The sequence below is a fragment of the Salvelinus namaycush genome, chromosome 20, assembly GCF_016432855.1.
Source record: "Salvelinus namaycush isolate Seneca chromosome 20, SaNama_1.0, whole genome shotgun sequence".
Classification (NCBI taxonomy): domain Eukaryota; kingdom Metazoa; phylum Chordata; class Actinopteri; order Salmoniformes; family Salmonidae; genus Salvelinus; species Salvelinus namaycush.
This window is the reverse complement of record NC_052326.1, coordinates 53,470,635-53,489,321: the sequence shown is the minus strand read 5'-3', so window position 1 is coordinate 53,489,321 and position 18,687 is coordinate 53,470,635. Positions and strand designations below refer to the sequence as shown.

At 41.8% G+C, this 18,687-nt stretch overlaps 2 protein-coding genes across 2 annotated transcripts; one reads left to right on the top strand and one right to left on the bottom strand.

Annotated features, from left to right (window-relative positions):
* Positions 1-7,830: 7,830 nt before the first annotated feature.
* On the bottom strand, positions 7,831-13,475 carry LOC120064868 (L-rhamnose-binding lectin CSL3-like). Its single transcript, XM_039015460.1, has 9 exons — positions 13,463-13,475; positions 13,088-13,203; positions 10,308-10,362; positions 10,183-10,227; positions 9,893-10,028; positions 9,632-9,750; positions 8,259-8,303; positions 8,013-8,148; positions 7,831-7,936 (listed from the first exon to the last, which is right to left on the bottom strand). The coding sequence occupies exons 1-9, from the start codon at positions 13,473-13,475 to the stop codon at positions 7,831-7,833; spliced, it is 771 nt and encodes a 256-aa protein (XP_038871388.1).
* Positions 13,476-15,445: 1,970 nt separating this feature from the next.
* Positions 15,446-18,268, top strand: LOC120064867 (L-rhamnose-binding lectin CSL3-like). Its single transcript, XM_039015459.1, has 6 exons — positions 15,446-15,476; positions 16,096-16,231; positions 16,337-16,455; positions 17,797-17,841; positions 17,952-18,087; positions 18,163-18,268. Exons 1-6 carry the CDS (start codon positions 15,446-15,448, stop codon positions 18,266-18,268), a joined length of 573 nt encoding a protein of 190 aa, XP_038871387.1.
* Positions 18,269-18,687: the final 419 nt, after the last annotated feature.

The window sequence follows — 18,687 nt, the reverse complement described above, 5'->3', positions numbered from 1 at the left end:
ACCTGCATTGCTTGCTGTTTGGGGTTTTAGGCTGGGTTTCTGTACAGCACTTCGAGATATTAGCTGATGTACGAAGGGCTATATAAAATAAACTTGATTTGATTTGATTTGACATACGTCTCTTGTCTGGGCCATTGAATTGCGATTCCATTGTGTCCCTATACTGACATTCTGCTTGTTTGATTGCCTTGCGGAGGGAATAACTACACTGTTTATATTCAGCTTTATTCCCCGACCTCTTTCCATGGTTGAATGCGCTGGTTTGCACTTTCAGTTTTGCGCGAATAATGCCTTCTATCCACAGTTTCTGGTTGGGGTAGGTTTTAATAGTAACACTGGGTACAACCTCTCCAATGCACATTCTAATAAATTCACTCACAGAGTCGGCGTATAAATCGATTTTATTGTCTGATGCTTCCCGGAATATTTTCCAGTCCACGTGATCAAAACAATCTTGAAGCGTCGATTCCGATGGGTCAGACCAGCGTTGAATGGTTTTAGTCACGGCTACATCCTGCTTGAGTTTCTGCCTATAGGGCGGTATGAGCAAGATGGAGTCGTGGTTGGATTTGCCGAAAGGAGGGCGGGGGAGGGCCTTGTATGCAACGCGGAAGTTAGATTTAACAGGGGTCGAGTGTTTTGCTCGAGCAGGTACGAAAGTCAATGTACTGGTAAAATTGAGGTATTCTTGTTCTCAAAATAGCTTTCCTAACATCCCCAGCTTCAATAAATCAGCCTGAGGATATATGGTTTCCGGGGGAAGTGGGGGGGGGGGGGGGGGTATATACGGCCGTGACTATGGTTAAAGAGAATTGTCTTGGGAGATAATGCGGTCGGCATTTGACTGTAAGGATTTCTAGGTCAAGTGAACCAAAGGACTTGAGTTACTGTATGTTCATAAACCACCACCCTTCCACTTACCAGAGAGATGTTTTTTTCTGTCGGCGCGACGCATGAAGAAACCCGATGGCTGTATCGACTCTGACAAAGTATCCTGAATGAGCAATGTTTCCGTGAAACATAGAATGTTACAATCTCTAATGTCTCTCTGGAAGGCAACTCGTGCCCTAATTTCGTCCACAAATTACTACATAATTTCCAAAGGACTTGAAGCGAGGCGACCATCTCTGTCTGCGCCATCTTTTGATCATTTAGCTTCCTCCTTTACAATATAATTTGGAGAATCACAGGTAACAACATTTTTGTAAATAGATTACATTAGATGGTTCTAGAATAAGTTCATCCATTTCTTTTTGTTTTTCCTCTAATTTATTTTGTATCACTGTAGTTCTTTTTTTGCTTCCTGTACCATTAGAGAATGTATTTCCCTTGTTAGTCCTGTCTCTTTAGCCAGCAACTGCTTTTTTATTGTTGTTGAAAATTGAATTGAATAACCTCTCAAGTTACATTTAAAGGTATCCCAAACAATAAGGGGATTTGCTGAACATATGTTGTACTGGAAAAATTCTATTATAAATGATTTTGTCTAAGTTCAAAATATATTGTCACCCAGTAAACTTTGATTACATGTCCAATATCCCTGTCCACGTGGACATTCCGTAAGAGTTATGTGAAAGCCAATTAGATGTTGATCCGATCGCATTCGGTCTCCTATTGTCCATTGGTTTGATTTGGGATGAGCACAGCAGTACCACAACGACAGTACCACGGGACATATTAATGATGGTATAATATAAATAAAAAATTTACTGTGTGGATCACGCCGCCAGTTCCTGGTTGCTGATATTCTGGTTCGCCTAATTTCAGTTTGACAAAAGTATAGTGTCGCATCATTGTATCATCTAAACTGCAGTGAAATATATTTTCAGACCAAAAAGTACTATTTTCAGCTGTTGAACACTGGTGTACAAAAATGTCACTCATCATTGTATTAGCGCACTACAGATCTACCACTTAGACTTGATTTCAATGAGGGATAGATCAATGTTGGTGTATTGCCAAAATATGTGGGACAGTGCCAGAAATACCTTTGAGGAGATGGGGAAACTCCATTGGCATCATACTTACTTCTTATGGCTGCAGGGGCAGTATTGAGTAGCTTGGATGAAAGGTGCACAGAGGTGCCCAGAGTAAACGGCCTGCTCCTCAGTCATAGTTGCTAATATATGCATATTATTAGTAGTATTGGATAGAAAACATTCTGAAGTTTCTAAAACTGTTTGAATGATGTCTGTGAGTATAACAGAACTCATATGGCAGGCAAAAACCTGAGAAAAAATCCAAACAGGAAGTGGAAATTCTGAGGCTGGTCGATTTTCAACCAAGATCCTATTGAATTCACAGCGAGATATGGATGAGTTTGCACTTCCTATAGCTTACACCAGATGTCAACAGTCTGTAAAACCTTGTCTGATGCCTCTACTGCGATTGAGAGGGGAATTAGTCAGGTCTGCCATGACCTGACCATGCTCTGACCATGCGCGTTCACATGAGAGGGAGCTCTGTTCCATCGCTCATCTGAAGTCAATGTAATTCTCCGGTTGGAACGTTATTCAAGATTTATGTTAAAAACATTCTAAAGATTGATTCAATACATCGTTTGACATGTTTCTACTGACTGTTACGGAACTTTTGGACATTTCGTCAGCTTTTAGTGAACGCGCTTCCTGACGTTGGATTTGTTTACCAAACACGCTAACAAAAATAGCTATTTGGACATAAATGATGGACATTACCGAACAAAACGAACATTTCTTGTGGAAGTGGGAGTCCTGGGAGTGCATTCCGACAAAGATCATTAAAGGTAAGTGAAGATTTATAATGCTTTTTATGAGTTTTGTTGACTGCACAATTTTGGCGGGTAACTGTATGGCTTGCTTTTGTGGCTGAACGCTGTTTTCAGATTATTGAATATTGTGTTTTGCTGTAAAGCTTTTTGAAATCGGACACAGCGGTTGCATTAACCTCTTTGGGCTGCAGGGGCAGTATTGAGTAGCCTGGATAAAAGGTGCCCATTTCAAACGGCCTCGTACTCAATTCTTGCTCGTACAATATGCATATTATTATTACTATTGGATAGAAAACACTCTCTAGTTTCTAAAACCGTTTGAATTATATCTGTGAGTGAAACAGAACTCATTTTGCAGCAAACTTCCTGACAGGAAGTGGAAAATCTGAAATCGATGCTCTGTTCAACTTCCTGCCTATACATGGGCATGATACGTAAGAGTCTACGTACACTTCATACACCTTCCCCTGGTTGTCAAGAGGCGGTGAGAGAAGAAATTTCTTGTTTATCTTGGTCTGAGGTGGAATTAAAGGTCTTTGTATGACGTGACCGTCCATTTCCTGTTTCTGGAGCGCGCGAAAGGGGACATGGATTTGCCTTCTGTTTAGCTGCCGTTATGGATGACAACTATCTCCGGCTCGGATTTTATTTGATACATGTGACCATATCATCGTAATGTATGTTTTTTCAATATAGTTTAATCAGATTATTGAAATTTTTTCGGGAGTTTTGCCGTGTTCCGTTCTCTGACTTTGTTGACGTTGGAGTGATCCGTGCCACTTGGCAAGTGCCCATGCTAAATGAAGAGGGATATTTGCCGTTCCAGATCAAAACAACGACTGTTCTGGACAAAGGACACCTTGTCCAACATTCTGACGGAAGATCACCAAAAGTAAGAAACATTTTATGATGCTATTTCTAATATCTGTCGTGCATGTGAACTGGTCGTGGGCGCCCAAGTGTTTCTGGCTATTGTGGCTACGCTAATATAACGCTATATTGTGTTTTCGCTGTAAAACACTTGATAAATCGGAAATATTGTCTGGAATCACAAGATGCCTGTCTTTCAATTGCTGTACACTATGTATTTTTCATAAATGTTTTATGATGAGTATTTAGGTATTTCAATTTGGTCTCTGTTAATGTTCTAGCTGCTTCGGTGCTATTTCCGATTGTAGCTGCAATGTAAAACTATGATTTATACCTCAAATATGCACATTTTTCGAACAAAACATAGATTTATTGTATAACTTGTTATAAGACTGTCATCTGATGAAGTTGTTTCTTGGTTAGTTTGGTTGGTTCTTGGTTAGGTTGGTTTTGTGCAAGCTACCTGTGCTGTGAAAAATGTCTGTGCTTTTTTGTATTTGGTGGTGAGCTAACATAAATATACGTGGTGTTTTCGCTGTAAAACATTTTAAACATCGGACATGTTGGCTGGATTCACAATATGTGTATCTTTCATTTGCTGTATTGGACTTGTTAATGTGTGAAAGTTAAATATTTCTAAAAAATATCTTTTGAATTTCGCGCCCTGCACTTGGACGGGCTGTTGTCATAAGTGTACCGACACCGGCCTGCAGCCATAACAGGTTAAGGAGAGGTACATCTATAATTCCATGCGTATAACTTGTATTATCATCAACATTTATGATGAGTATTTCTGTTGAAACGATGTGGCTATGCAAAATCACTTGATGTTTTTGGAACTAGTGAATGTAACGCGCCAATGTAAACTAAGATTTTTGATATAAATATAAACTTTATCAAACAAAACATGCATGTATTGTGTAACATGAAGTCCTATGAGTGTCATCTGATGAAGATAATCAAAGGTTAGTGATTCATTTTATCTCTATTTCTGCTTTTTGTGACTGCTATATTTCGCTGGAAAAATGGCTGTGCTTATTGTGGTTTGGTGTTGACCTAACATAATCGTTTGTAGTGCTTTCGCTGAAAAGCATATTTGAAATCGGACATTTTGGTGGGATTAACAACAAGATTACCTTAAAAATGGTATAAGACACATGAATGTCTGAGGAATTTTAATTATGAGATTTCTGTTGTTTGAATTTGGCGCCCTGCACTTTCACTGGCTGTTGTCATATCGATCCCGGTAGCGGGATTGCAGCCATATTAAGTTAACTTCTTGACGCACGGATCCCTTTAGCGGGATCATTTTCGTAAACAACCGCTGATTTGCAGAGCGCCAAATAAAAATAAAATACTAAAAATATGTATAATCATGAAATCACAAGTGAAATATACCAAAACACAGTTTAGCTTGTTGTTAATCCACCTATTGTGTCAGATTTTGAAAATATGCTTTACCGCGAAAGCAATCCAAGCGTTTGTGAGTTTATCAATCACTAGACAAAACAGTAAGAACAGCTAGCCGCAAATTAGCTTGGTCACGAAAGACAGAAAAGCAATAAAATTAATCACTTACCTTTGATGATCACTGTTATTTTTGTTCGATAAAGATTTGTTTTATAACCAAAAACCGCCATTTGGTTTGCGCGCTATGTTCAGAAAACCACAGTCTCGTTCCAGTCCTGAAGGCCAGACGAAATTTCCAAAAAAGTATCCGTAATGTTCATAGAAACACGTCAAACGTGTTTTATAATCAATCCTCAGGTTGTTTTTAACATACATGTTTTCTATCCTAATCTGTCAATTATATTCTAGCATCTGGGTCTGAGAAATAGTCCGTTTACCTTGGGAATGTTATTTTTCCAAACAGAAAAATAGTGCCCCCTAGCTGAAAGAGGTTAAGATAAGCTGGATTGGTCCTGGTCAGTCCCTGGATGGGAGAACAGATGCTTCTCGAAGTGCTGTCGGAGGTCCAGTAGGAGGCACCCTTCCCTCTTGTCTAAAAAATAACCCATTGACCCAGGGCACTAGGGTGCCGTCTTTTGGATGGAACGTTTAATGGGTGTCCTGACACTCTGTGATCACTAAAGATCCCATGGCACTGATCGCAAGAGTAGGGATGTTAACCCCAGTGTCCTGGCTAAATTCCCAAATTTCCCTTCTTACCATCATGGCAACCTAATCATCGCCGGTGTACAATTGGCTAGTTCAACCCCCCTCCTCTCCCCTGTAACTATTCCCCAGGTTGTTGCAAATGTGAATGTGTTCTCAGTCAACTTACCAGGTTAAATAAAAATAAACACATTCATAAAATAGATAGGCACACTATCTTGTCTGGTTTAGCGTCCCAAATTAAGATAAATATTCTTTGCTCATATTAATTGAAAAACAAGCCATCAGGAGTAGGCAGCGCCATATGAAAGTGAGTAAACTGATATGACTAAAGAGTTAATCAGGGTAAATTTTCTATAAAAAGACAGGAATTTACCTCTCCATGGTAGCAGGATCTTGTCTGTTTTCTATTGAAATTCATTGCGTAGGGCTCATGTAATATTTTTTTATATGAATACCAAGCATTTCTACTTCACCATCAGCCCATTTTTAAGATAAACTGCATAGTAATGTAAAAGTTGTATTTTTTTTAAAGATCCAATATGTAACATTGTACACAGGTTTTACTCCAGAGTCCAGAAAAGTTTAGATCTTTAATGAGACATTGCAGGGAACTAGATTGCGGACTTAATAAAAAACTTGACTCATCGGCATACATTAGACCTTGGATTTCAAATCCTCTTATTTGATCTGATTTTAGTAGCTAGCATTTCGATGGCCATAACGAATAGATATGGTTACAGCGGACTCCCTTGTTTAAGTCCTCTTGACTATTCAAAACTCTAAAAAGTAGCCGCTATTTACTATTTTACACCTATACAGTACTTTTACCCATTTTAAAAGAGAATCACCAAATCTTTAAAAATCCAGGCATTTTATGAATACATTTGTCGTCCGTAATTTACTGTAGACCCTGCCACACGTCTTCACCGTTGAATTGGAACTCCATTTTCTCCCTATACTGACATCCTGCTTGTTTTATGCCCTGGAGGAAATAACTACACTGTTTATATTCAGCTATATTCCCCGACCTCTTTCCATGGCTGAATGCGGTGGTTTGCGCATTGTTTTGCGCGAGTTTTGCAATATATAAATCAGATGAACAAAATGACTTGAGTTACTGTATGTTGATAGTTACACCATGAGTCATTAATCATGAGGCATAAACCCCCGCCCTTCCACTTACCAGAGAGATGTTTGTCGGCCCGACGCATGAAGAAACCCGATGTTTGTATCGACAACATATCCCGAGTGAGCCATGTTTCCGTGAAACAGAATGTTACAATCTGATGTCTCTCTGGAAGGCAACTCGTGCCCTAATATTGTCCACAAATAACTGCATAATTTCCTAAGGACTTGAAGTGAGGCGCCCATCTGTCTACGCCATCTTGAGATCATTTAGCTTCCACAGATTACTTTCATTTTGTAATAGATTATATTAGTTGGTACTTGAATAAGTTCCTCCAGTTCTTTGTATCTGTAGTTTTGTTTTTATTGCCATCTACCTATACTATTAGTGAAGGTATTTCCCTTGTTAGTCTTATGTCTTCAGCCAGAAACTTATTTTTCATTGTTATTGAATGACCTCTGAAGGTACATTTAAAGGTCCAAACAATAAGGGGGATTTACTGAAACTTTGTCCTGGAAAATTTCAGTTATCAATTATTTTGTCTTAGTTAAAAAGAAATTGTCCTCCAGTGGACTTGTTAAAGATGGGCACAGAATACCAACATCAAGGCACGTTAGCGGCAGGTACAAAGGAGTCCGGTGAAAGGCGAGAGTAAAGGACACACGGTCAGTAATATTGGTGTGACATTTAGTAATATACAAGAGGCAACCAGTCATGTCTTTCTGCCACGTCGTTTAATTCAGACCAACAACCACAGTTCAGAAATTGTTTAAGAAATGCTTACACAAAATACACAGGTTTACAATCATATAAGTTGATTTGGTTGAAAACAGCATGACCTGATGAAGATATCCCAGAAGACTTGAACATCTTCTGGTTCCCCAGGAAGATATCCTGCAAGACAAACCATCAGTACCAGCATTCTAGTTCCCAGTCATGTGTGCATGAACATATACAACACTCACATTCAGTAACAGGTGTAAGCCACATCCAAGTACTTATAGGTTCCGACACAGGGGTCGCCGAACACGGAGTTGGATACCTTGACGATACACTGGCGCTCTCCGTCACACCTGTGTGAAACAGGTAGAGGTTAACATCACAGCCAATGAGTGCCTACAGGTATATGCACACTAACGGTTTCAGTACCTTTTTGCCATTGTGCTGGTGGTGGATGGGCTGAGGCAGTTGGTGTTTTTGAGTTGGTTTTGTGGGCGCCCAATGGAACACACATCGTGTTGACGACGACCGTAGTTGGCACGCTGAATATGGATCTCACCCCGATCTGAGGAAGAGAACGAAGAAAAGGATTACCAAAACTGGTTGTATGTGTGGGCTAGTGACTAACATACGTCACCACATGAATACACCGTACGGTAGTGTTGACCAGCTTACCACATAGTAGTTGAGAATCAGAGCCTTCACATATGATGCTGCTTACTGCAAGGACAACACAGGAGTTACACCACACTGGCCAGACAAATTAAGACACATTAGCCTGGTGAAGTGTTAGTGATGGGCACTAATAGGGAATGTGGATTTCAGGTGCATTTTAAACATGTTGGCATGAACTAAAGTATAAAAAGTTATGCGCATCATCTTCCACCGTTACCTTGTAGTTTCACTTCCTTATGAACAGTTCTCGAAATGCTAACATAAAACAAACTGGCGAAAAAGGTCAACCCACTACACCAAATCTGTAATTCTACGCAGTTTGTGCTGTGCCATCTGTCAGATTAGCTATAGACCCTACCAATCTGTGGGAGTTGCGCTAGCTAGTTACCGTTCCCTGAAACATATTCAGTGGTAAACCAGATTAAGTGCACAACCATCAAATAAGCTTGAGAAACTTCCCTTCCATGTTCTTGCTGGCTAATTGAGCGAGATATGTACATATAACAAGGAGCAGCAGCAGCATATGAGACAAGTCGAAAAGGTTACTGCAAAAAGGGTCAATGCAGATGGTCAGGGTAGTCATTCAGCAGTTTTATGGCTTGGAGGAAGTAGAAACCGTTCAGGGTCCTGTTGGTTCCAGACTTGGTGCAGCAGTACCATCTGTTATGGAGTAGCAGAGACCAGTATGACTTGGGTGGCTCGAGTCTGTATGTAGGGCCTTCAGACACACGTGGTCTCGAGATCCTGATGGCAGGGAGCCCAGCCTGAGTGATGTACTGGGCCGTACACACTACCCTCTGTAGCACCTTGCAGTCAGATGCCATACCTAGTGGTGATGCAGCCAGTCAAAAAGCTCTCAATGGTGCAGCTGTAGAATTGAGGATCGGAGGGCTGATTACAAATATTTCTAGCCTCCTGGTAGGGAGGGCTCGGCCCTCCGTTTCCTGTAGTCCACAATCAGTTCCTTTGTCGTCTTGGCACCACACTTCCAGGTCCCTGACCTCCCTATAGGCGACGCTAACTAAAGTTGTTGCCGGCTACATTTTTCAATAACCACAGCTTGTTGGCTAGCTAGGGTTAGTTAGCAGGTGAGGGTGGTTTACGCGTTGAAAAACACATGCATGTATGAAACACGTTGTGGCCATAAGACAGCATTTAATAAAACATAGTTAGCAAGCTGGTACCATAGGGGAACAAACCTATTCTATTCCTTTTCTAGCTATCAGCATAGTACACTCTTTTACAAAAGAGTAAAGTGGGTAGGAGTATTAAACAATATCCCAACATGCCACAGTCATACCGATAGTACGTTGAATCTAATTATGGATATTGATGCCCACCACTAAGTGTAATTAGCACACATTGAGACTGACTTGTTTCTTGCTGTTGGACACAGGAGTATTTGATGTCCAGGTACTTATAAGTCCCAACACAGGGGTCTCCAAAAACGAAATTGGATGCCGGGACAACACACTGGGTCTTCCCACCACACCTGTGTGTTTCAAAGACAGGTAGAGGTCATGAGTTCCTACAGGTACACACTACAGGTTCCAGTACCCTTCTACCATCTTCCTGGTGGTGGTTAACACAACAACCACGGAGTTTCTACAGGTAAACAGCACAGGTTCCAGTACCTTTCTGCCATCTTGCTGGTGGTGGATTGGCTGAGGCAGTTGGTGTCGGTGAGTTGGTTATCGGGGCGCCCAATGGAACACATATCGTGTTGACGACGACCATAGTTGGCACGCTTGATTTGAATCTTACCTCCATCTGGGGGAGATGGGGAAGAGACAATGAAAAGGAGAAAGGTGAGGGACAAAGGAGAGCCAAGTATGGGTCTCTATGGTGTGGGCTAGTGACCCTAATCTACAGTAGAAACTATCATAGGTGGTCAGTGAGTATACTGTAGGGTTGACTAGCTTACCACATTGCAGTAAAGCATCAGAGCCTTCACACGTGATGCTAATTGCTGCCAGGACAAATAAACAGGAATTACACACTCCTCATATTAGCTTGGTTAAGTAACATCATCATTATTACATACAGTACCTCCATCCGTTAGTGTACAGCAAGCTGCAGCCAGCACTGAAACAACATCACACAGCTAGTTCAGCAACATCTCACAACATATGCACTTGGACCATGAAGGTAGAATTCCGCATTTGAGTTATACCTACTGGATTATAGTCAAGTTGAGCATTTGGTCTCTTATTCCAAGAATGCAACGTGACAATTATATATTTTTTTTGACCAATAGAAATTGAATGTACCTCAAATCATATAACATGTACTTCATTTACTCTCTAATACAAACATTTGGTCATACATATCCGGAGATTCTGGGGTAATGTTGCTACGTATTCACAATGTATAACCACGATTTCCAGCTCTAAATATGCACATTTTTGAACAAAACATAAATGTATTGTATAACATGATGTTATAAGACTGTCACCTGATGAAGTTGTCCAAAGGTTAGTGATTAATTTATATTTATTGCTGGTTTTTGCGAAAGCTACCTTTTGCGGTGAATAAATGCGTTTGTGTGTTTGGCTATTGTGGTAAGCTAATTTAACCTGTCTAGCCCCGCCCACATTCCACTGAAAAGGCGAAATTCAAAAAATATTTTTTAGAAATATTTCACTTTCACACATTAACAAGTCCAATACAGCAAATGAAAGATAAACATCTTGTGAATCCAGCCAACATGTCCGATTTTTTTAATGTTTTACAGCGAAAACACAATACGCATTATATTAGCTTACTACAGTAGCCAGCCACACAACCGCATTCATTCAACCCAATGGTAGCGATAGCGAAAAAAACAGCAAAATATATACATTTATTCACTAACCTTCACAATATTCATCAGATGACAGTCCTATAACATCATATTACACAATACATATATGGTTTCTTCGAAAATGTGCATATTTAGAGCTGAAATCCGTGGTTATACATTGTGAAAACGTAGCAACTTTTTTCCAGAATCTCCGGATATATTTCTGACACTCACCTAATCTGACCAAATAACTCATCATAAATTTTACTAAAAAATACATGTTGGATAGCAAATGAAAGACACACTAGTTCTTAATGCAATCGCCGTGTTAGAATTCTAAAAATAACTTTAGTACGACATACAGCTTACGTTATAGCGAGACAGCGCCCAAAATCAGGGCGGAAAATAATACTAAACATTTTCGACAGAAATACAAAATAACATCATAAATGTTTTCTTACTTTTGCTGAGCTTCCATCAGAATGTTGTACAAGGAGTCCTTGGTCCAGAATAAATCGTTGTTTGGTTTTAGAATGTCCATTTCTTCTGTCGAATTCGCACCACAATGCTAGCCAAGGTTGCTAACATTCCCATCCTCTCTTGGCGCAAAGAACGGAAAACTCCAAAAGTCCCAATAAACGTTGAATAAACTGATAAAACTCGGTTGAAAAAACCTACTTTATGATGTTATTATCATATGTATCAAATAAAATCAGAGCCGGAGATATTCGCCGTGTATACCGAACGCTTTTCAGAAAACAATGTCGAGCTCCCCAGCGCGCCTTCGAAGACAAAGAAAATACCGGACCTGTCACTCCAAAAGCTCTCATTCGGTCTCACATCAAGCTAGACACCCCATTCAACACTCTACTGCCTGTTGACATCTAGTGGAAGGCGTATGAAGTGCATACAGATCCATAAATACAAGGCAATTGAATAGGCAAGGCCTTACACAGAGACCCATTTTCAGAATTTTCACTTCCTGTTTGGAAGTTTGCTGCCAAATGAGTTCTGTTTTACTCACAGATATAATTCAAACAGTTTTAGAAACTTCAGAGTGTTTTCTATCCAATAGTAATAATAATATGCATATCGTATGATCTAGAACAGAGTACGAGGCCGTTTAATTTGGGCACAAATTTTTCCCAAAGTGAAAACAGCGACCCCTATTAAGAAGAAGTTAACTTCTCTAGGATAGGGGGCAGCATTTTCACATTTGGATGTGTGCCTAGAGTAAACTGCCTCCTACTAGGTCCCAGATGCTAATATATACATATTATTATTAGTATTAGTATTGGATAGAAAACACTCTGAAGTTTCTAAAACTGTTTGAATCATGTCTGTGACAATAACATAACTTATTTGTCAGGCAAAACCCCGAGGACAAACCATTCAGATTATTATTTTTTTTAGGTCACTCTCTTTTCAATGTGTTTTCATTGGGAATCCAGATTTCTAAGGGACCTTCCTGTAGTTCCTGTCGCTTCCACTGGATGGCAACAGTCTTTAGAAATTAGTTGAGGTTTTTCCTTTGAGAAATGAAGAAGTAGCCATGTTCAGAATGAGTTTCCAGTGAAGTGTACTGTTAGTTAGAGGCGCATGACCAGAAGGCATGCTACACATTGTTTTCCTCCGGTATTGAACACAGATCATCCCGTCTTCAATTTTATCGATTATTTACGTAAAAAAATACCGAAAGTTGTATTACAAACGTAGTTTGAAATGTTTGGACAAAGCTTACAGGTACCTTTTGAGATATTTTGTAGTCACGTTGTGCAAGTTGGAACCAGTGTTTTTCTGGATCAAATGCGCCAAATAAATGGACATTTTGGATATATATCAACGGAATCAATCGAACAAAAGGACAATTTGTGATGTTTATGGGACATATTGGAGTGCCAACCTCCCTCTCAGACGAGCTTAACTCATTCTATGTCCGCTTCGAGGTAGACAATACCAAGTCATCAACTCTTGCTGCTCTGAATGACCAGGTGCTTTCACTCTCCGAGGCAGACGTGAAGAAAAACTCTCAAGAGAAGGTACTCACAAAGCCGTTGGCCAAGATAGAATATTTGTCCGCATGCTCAGAGTGTGGGCTGATCAGCTGGCGGGCATCTTCTCGGACATCTTCAACCTGTACCTGTCCTTGGCTGCAGTACCCACCTGCTTTAAGGAGACACTGAATCAACACAGGTGACCCCCAGGGGTGTGTGCTCAGCCTCCTCCTGTGCTCCCTGTTCACCCATGACTGCGTAGCTTTGCACAACACCACGGTTGTAGGCCTGATAACCAACAATGACGAGTCAGTCTGTAGGGAGCAGGTATGTGAACTGGCATTGTGGTGTCATGACAACCTCTCCCTCAACGTTAGCAAAACAAAGGATTTGATTGTTGACTTTTGGAAGCCGAGGAGGGAACATACCCCGGATCCACATCAACGGGACTGCAGTAGAGAGAGTCACAAGTTTTAAGTTTCTCAGCGACTACATCACTGCGGACTCGTCATGGACCAACATGACAACAGCGTCTCTACCTTCTAAGGTGGCTGAAGAAAGTTGCCATGCTGCCTCCTCTCTAAATACTACTACTGCACCATCGAGAGCGTCCTGAGCGGATGCATCATGGCCTGGTATGGCAATTACTCCGTCCACAACTGCAAGGCACTCCAGCGGGTTAGTCAACAACACCTCTGCAACGCTGATCCTCAAGACTGGGGCCCCACACGGGTGTGTGCTCAGCCTCCTCCTGTGCTCCCTGTTCACCCATGATTGCGTGGCAACTCAATCGTCAATTTTGCTGACGACAGTGGTAGGCCTGATTACCAACAATGACGAGACAGCGTACAGGAAATATTTGAGGGCCCTGACGGAATGATGCCAGGAAAATAACCTCTCCCTCAATGTCAACAAAACAAAGGAGATGATTGTGGACTACTGTAGACAGCAGATTGAGCTAGTCCCCATCCATGTCAACAGGGCCGCACTGGAGAGGATGAAGAGCTACAAGTTATAACTATAAAGCTGAAATAGTCCATTCACAGAGTCAGTGTGGTGAAAGCTCAACAGCGCCTCTTCAACTTCAGGAGGCTGAAGAAATGTGGCTAGTCCTCTAAGGCCCTCATGAAATTCTACATGGGCACCATTGAGACGATCATGTAGGGCTGTATCAACGCCTGGTCCGGAATTTGCAACCACAGGGCTCTCCAGATGGTGGTGCGGACAGCCCAACGCATCACCGGGGGCACACTGCCTGCCCTCCAAGACATCTCCAGCACTCGGTGTCACAGATAGGCCAAGAAGATCATCAAGGACCTCAGCCACCCGAGCCATGGCCGTGTCTCCCCGCTACCATCTAGAAGGAGTTGATAGTACAGGTGCATCAAAGTTAACCCCAAGAGACTGAGAAACTGGAGATAGAAGTTTCTTACTCCAGGCCATCGGACGTTGAAATAGTAACCTCTAGCCGGCCTCCGCCCAGAACCCTGCCCAAACTTAGTCTCTGTTAAAAGCAGGGTATTGGGCTGATACCAACTGGTACTCTACCCTGTACCATAGAGACTGCTGCCATATGTATATAGTCACTCAACACGGGTCACTTTAATAATGTTTACAGTAGAGTAACTGTACTGGGGATCTGTGGTCACCAAACTGCCTTCAAGAGCAGCGGTCTCCCTTGACAGGAGTGGCAACTGGGAACATATAAATTAACAAAATCACTCGGACCAGCCTTTCTGGACCGTGGCAGTAAAGCCTGATAAGTGCAACACCCAAAGGGCTCGCACGTTGACGGGCAAGGCACCTGTCCAGCAGCCCTGAGAATTTAAGAGGTAATTTAGGCAATTCAAGGCAATTTACTGCACATACAGTTATGCTGTGTTTGCTCAAGAGTATAATTAATTGGCTGATCCCTCCTGATGACCCGGATTGAATAAAGGGGTGCGTTCAGCAGGATGCAACCTTTTGGAAGGTTCAGATAACAATATGCTATTTTGAACAAATATGTCTCTCCGACATGTAGATTAAGGAAATACGTTGTCTCTATTCATGAAATGTATATCTGCAATGATCGAAGGTTTTTTGACTGAACGTGGCCCATGTAATTCTTCCTTAACGAAGAAGCACCACCTAGATGGCTACTTTAAAATGTTGGAAGCCCTCAATGGCAGTGTTCATGCCAAAATGGATTTCATCCATCTAGAGTCCTCTATCTAACTCCATGAGACTGACTCAATAGCCAGGTATAGACCAGCAAACGCCGGCCCCTAATTGCAATGAGGTGCACCTGGAGACAAAGAGATACACCTGGGTTAATTAAGACATGTCACATAACATAAATACCAGGTGAATTGGGTCTTGTTATCATCAGTTGCATTTTCTCTGTTACTACCACGCCTGTACCTGGAATCATGCGCATGTTCAGACTGACGGTGGTCACATGTGAGTATACAAAATCTGTATCTGATGCAGATTAGAATTTAAATATATATGACCAAATGTTAGTAATAGAAGAATGTCATATGATTTGAGGGACATTCAGTTCCTATTGGGCAAAAAAGTATTCAAAACAAAGTCATATAACAAATGTCACATTTTGTGCCTGGAATAAGAGACCAAATGCTCAACTTGACTATAATACACTTAGTATAACTGAAATGCTTGAGTATAGAGACCAATGCTGAATTCTAGCTTCATGGTCCAAGTGCATATGTTGCTGAACTAGCTGTGTGATGTTGTTTCAGTGCTGGCTGCAGCTTGCTGTACACTAACGGATGGAGGTACTGTATGTAATAATGATGATACTACTTAACCAAGCTAATGTGAGTGGTGTGTAATTCCTGTTTATTTGTCCTGGCAGCAATTAGCATCACGTGTGAAGGCTCTGATGCTTTACTGCAATGTGGTAAGCTAGTCAACCCTACAGTATACTCACCGACCACCTATGATAGTTTCTACTGTAGATTAGGGTCACTAGCCCACACCATAGAGACCCAGACTTGGCTCTCCTTTGTCCCTCACCTTTCTCCTTTTCATTGTCTCTCTTCCCCATCTCCCTCAGATGGAGGTAAGATTCAAATCAAGCGTGCCAACTATGGTCGTCGTCAACACGATGTGTGTTCCATTGGGCGCCCCGATAACCAACTCACCGACACCAACTGCCTCAGCCAATCCACCACCAGCAAGATGGCAGAAAGGTACTGGAACCTGTGCTGTTTACCTGTAGGAACTCCTTGACTAGTGTTAACCAGCAAGATGGCAGAAAGGAACTCATGACCTCTACCTGTCTTTGAAACACACAGATGCGGTGGGAAGAGCGAGTGTGTTGTGCCGGCATCCAATTTCGTTTTTGGAGACCCCTGTGTCGGGACTTACAAGTACCTGGACATCAAATACTCCTGTGTCCAACAGCAAGAAACAAGTCAGTCTCTCAATGTGTGCTAATAACACTTAGTGGTGGGCACCAATATACAGAATTAGATTCAACGTACTATCGGTATGACTGTGGCATGTTGGGATATTGTTTAATACTCCTACCCACTTTACTCTTTTGTAAAATAGTGCACTCTGCTGATAGCTAGAAAAGGAATAGAATGGGTTGGTTCCCCTATGGTACCAGCTTGCTAACTACGATTTATTAAATGCAGTCTTATGGCCACAACGTTTCATACGTGCATGGGTTTCTCAACGTGTAAACCACCCTCACCTGTTAACTAACCCTAGCTAGCCAACAAGCTGTGGTTATTGAAAAATGTAGCCGGCAACAACTTTAGTTAGCGTAGCCTATAGGGAGGTCAGGGACCTGGAAGTGTGGTGCCAAGATGACAAAGGAACTGATTATGGACTACAGGAAACGGAGGGCCGAGCCCCTCCCAACCAGGAGGCTAGAAATATTTGGTATCAGCCCTCCGATCCTCAATTCTACAGCTGCACCATTGAGAGCTTTTTGACTGGCTGCATCACCACTAGGTATGGCATCTGACTGCAAGGTGCTACAGAGGGTAGTGTGTACGGCCCAGTACATCACTCAGGCTGGGCTCCCTGCCATCAGGATCTCGACACCACGTGTGTCTGAAGGCCCTACATACAGACTCGAGCCACCCAAGTCATATTGGCCTCTGATACTCCATAACAAATGGTACGGGTGCACCAAGTCTGGAACCAACAGGACCCTGAATGGCTTCTACTTCCCCCAAGCCATAAAACTGCTGAATGACTACCCCGACCATCTGCATTGACCCTTTTTGCAGTAACCTTTTCGACTTGTCTCATATGCTTCTGCACCTTGTTATATGTACATATCTCGCTCAATTAGCTAGCAAGAACATGGAAGGGAAGTGTCTCAAGCTTATTTGATGGTTGTGCACACTTAATCTGGTTTACCACTGAATATGTTTCAGTGAACGGTAACTAGCTAGTGCAATTCCTACTGATTTGTAGGGTTTATAGCTAATCTGACAGATGGCACAAACGGCATAGAAATACAGATTTGGTGTAGCGGGTCGCCCTGCTTCACCTTCTTGAGTATAGCCAGCCAGTTTGCTTAATTAAAATGTTAGCATTTTGAGAACTGTTCATAAGGAAGTGAAACTACAAGGTAACTGTGGAAGATGACGAGCCTAACTTTTTATACTTTAGTTCATGCCAACATGTTTAAAATGCACCTGAAATCAACATTCCCTATTAGTGCCCATCACTAACATTTCACCAGGCTAATGTGTGTCTTAATTTGTGTGGTGTAACTCCTGTGTTGTCCTTGCAGTAAGCAGCATCATATGTGAAGGCTCTGATTCTCAACTACTATGTGGTAAGCTGGTCAACACTACCGTACGGTGTATTCATGTGGTGATGTATGTTAGTCACTAACCCACACAAACACCCAGATTTGGTAATCCTTTTCTTCGTTCTCTTCCTCAGATCGTGGTGAGATCCATATTCAGCGTGCCAACTATGGTCGTCGTCAACACGATGTGTGTTCCATTGGGCGCCCACATAAACAACTCAAAAACACCAACTGCCTCAGCCCATCCACCACCAGGACAATGGCAGAAAGGTACTGAAACCTTTAGTGTGCATTTACCTGTAGGCACTCATTGGCTGTGATGTTAACCTCTACCTGTTTACACAGGTGTGACGGAGAGCGCCAGTGTATCGTCAAGGTATCCAACTCCGTGTTCGGCGACCCCTGTGTCGGAACCTTTAAGTACTTGGATGTGGCTTACACCTGTTACTGAATGTGAGTGTTGTATATGTTCATGCACACATGACTGGGAACTAGAATGCTGGTACTGATGGTTTGTCTTGCAGGATATCTTCCTGGGGAACCTGAAGATGCACAAGGCTTCTGGGATATCTTCATCAGGTCGTGCTGTTTTCAATCAACTTCAATGACCATTGTTAACCTGTATTTTGTGTGTAAGCATTTCTTAAACAATTTCTGAACTGTCAGCCCAGCCTCACATTCAATTTGCGCATATATGTACAAAATGTATTTCAGCAGATTTCGTGCATTTTTGGGGTGGTTCAATTCGTTTGAAAATACACGAATTTCTGTGCTACTTAATTTGTGCGAAAATACACGAATTTCTGTGTTACTTAATTCGTGCGAAAAGACACGAATTTAACCAGTAGGCGACACAAGCCGTTGCAACAA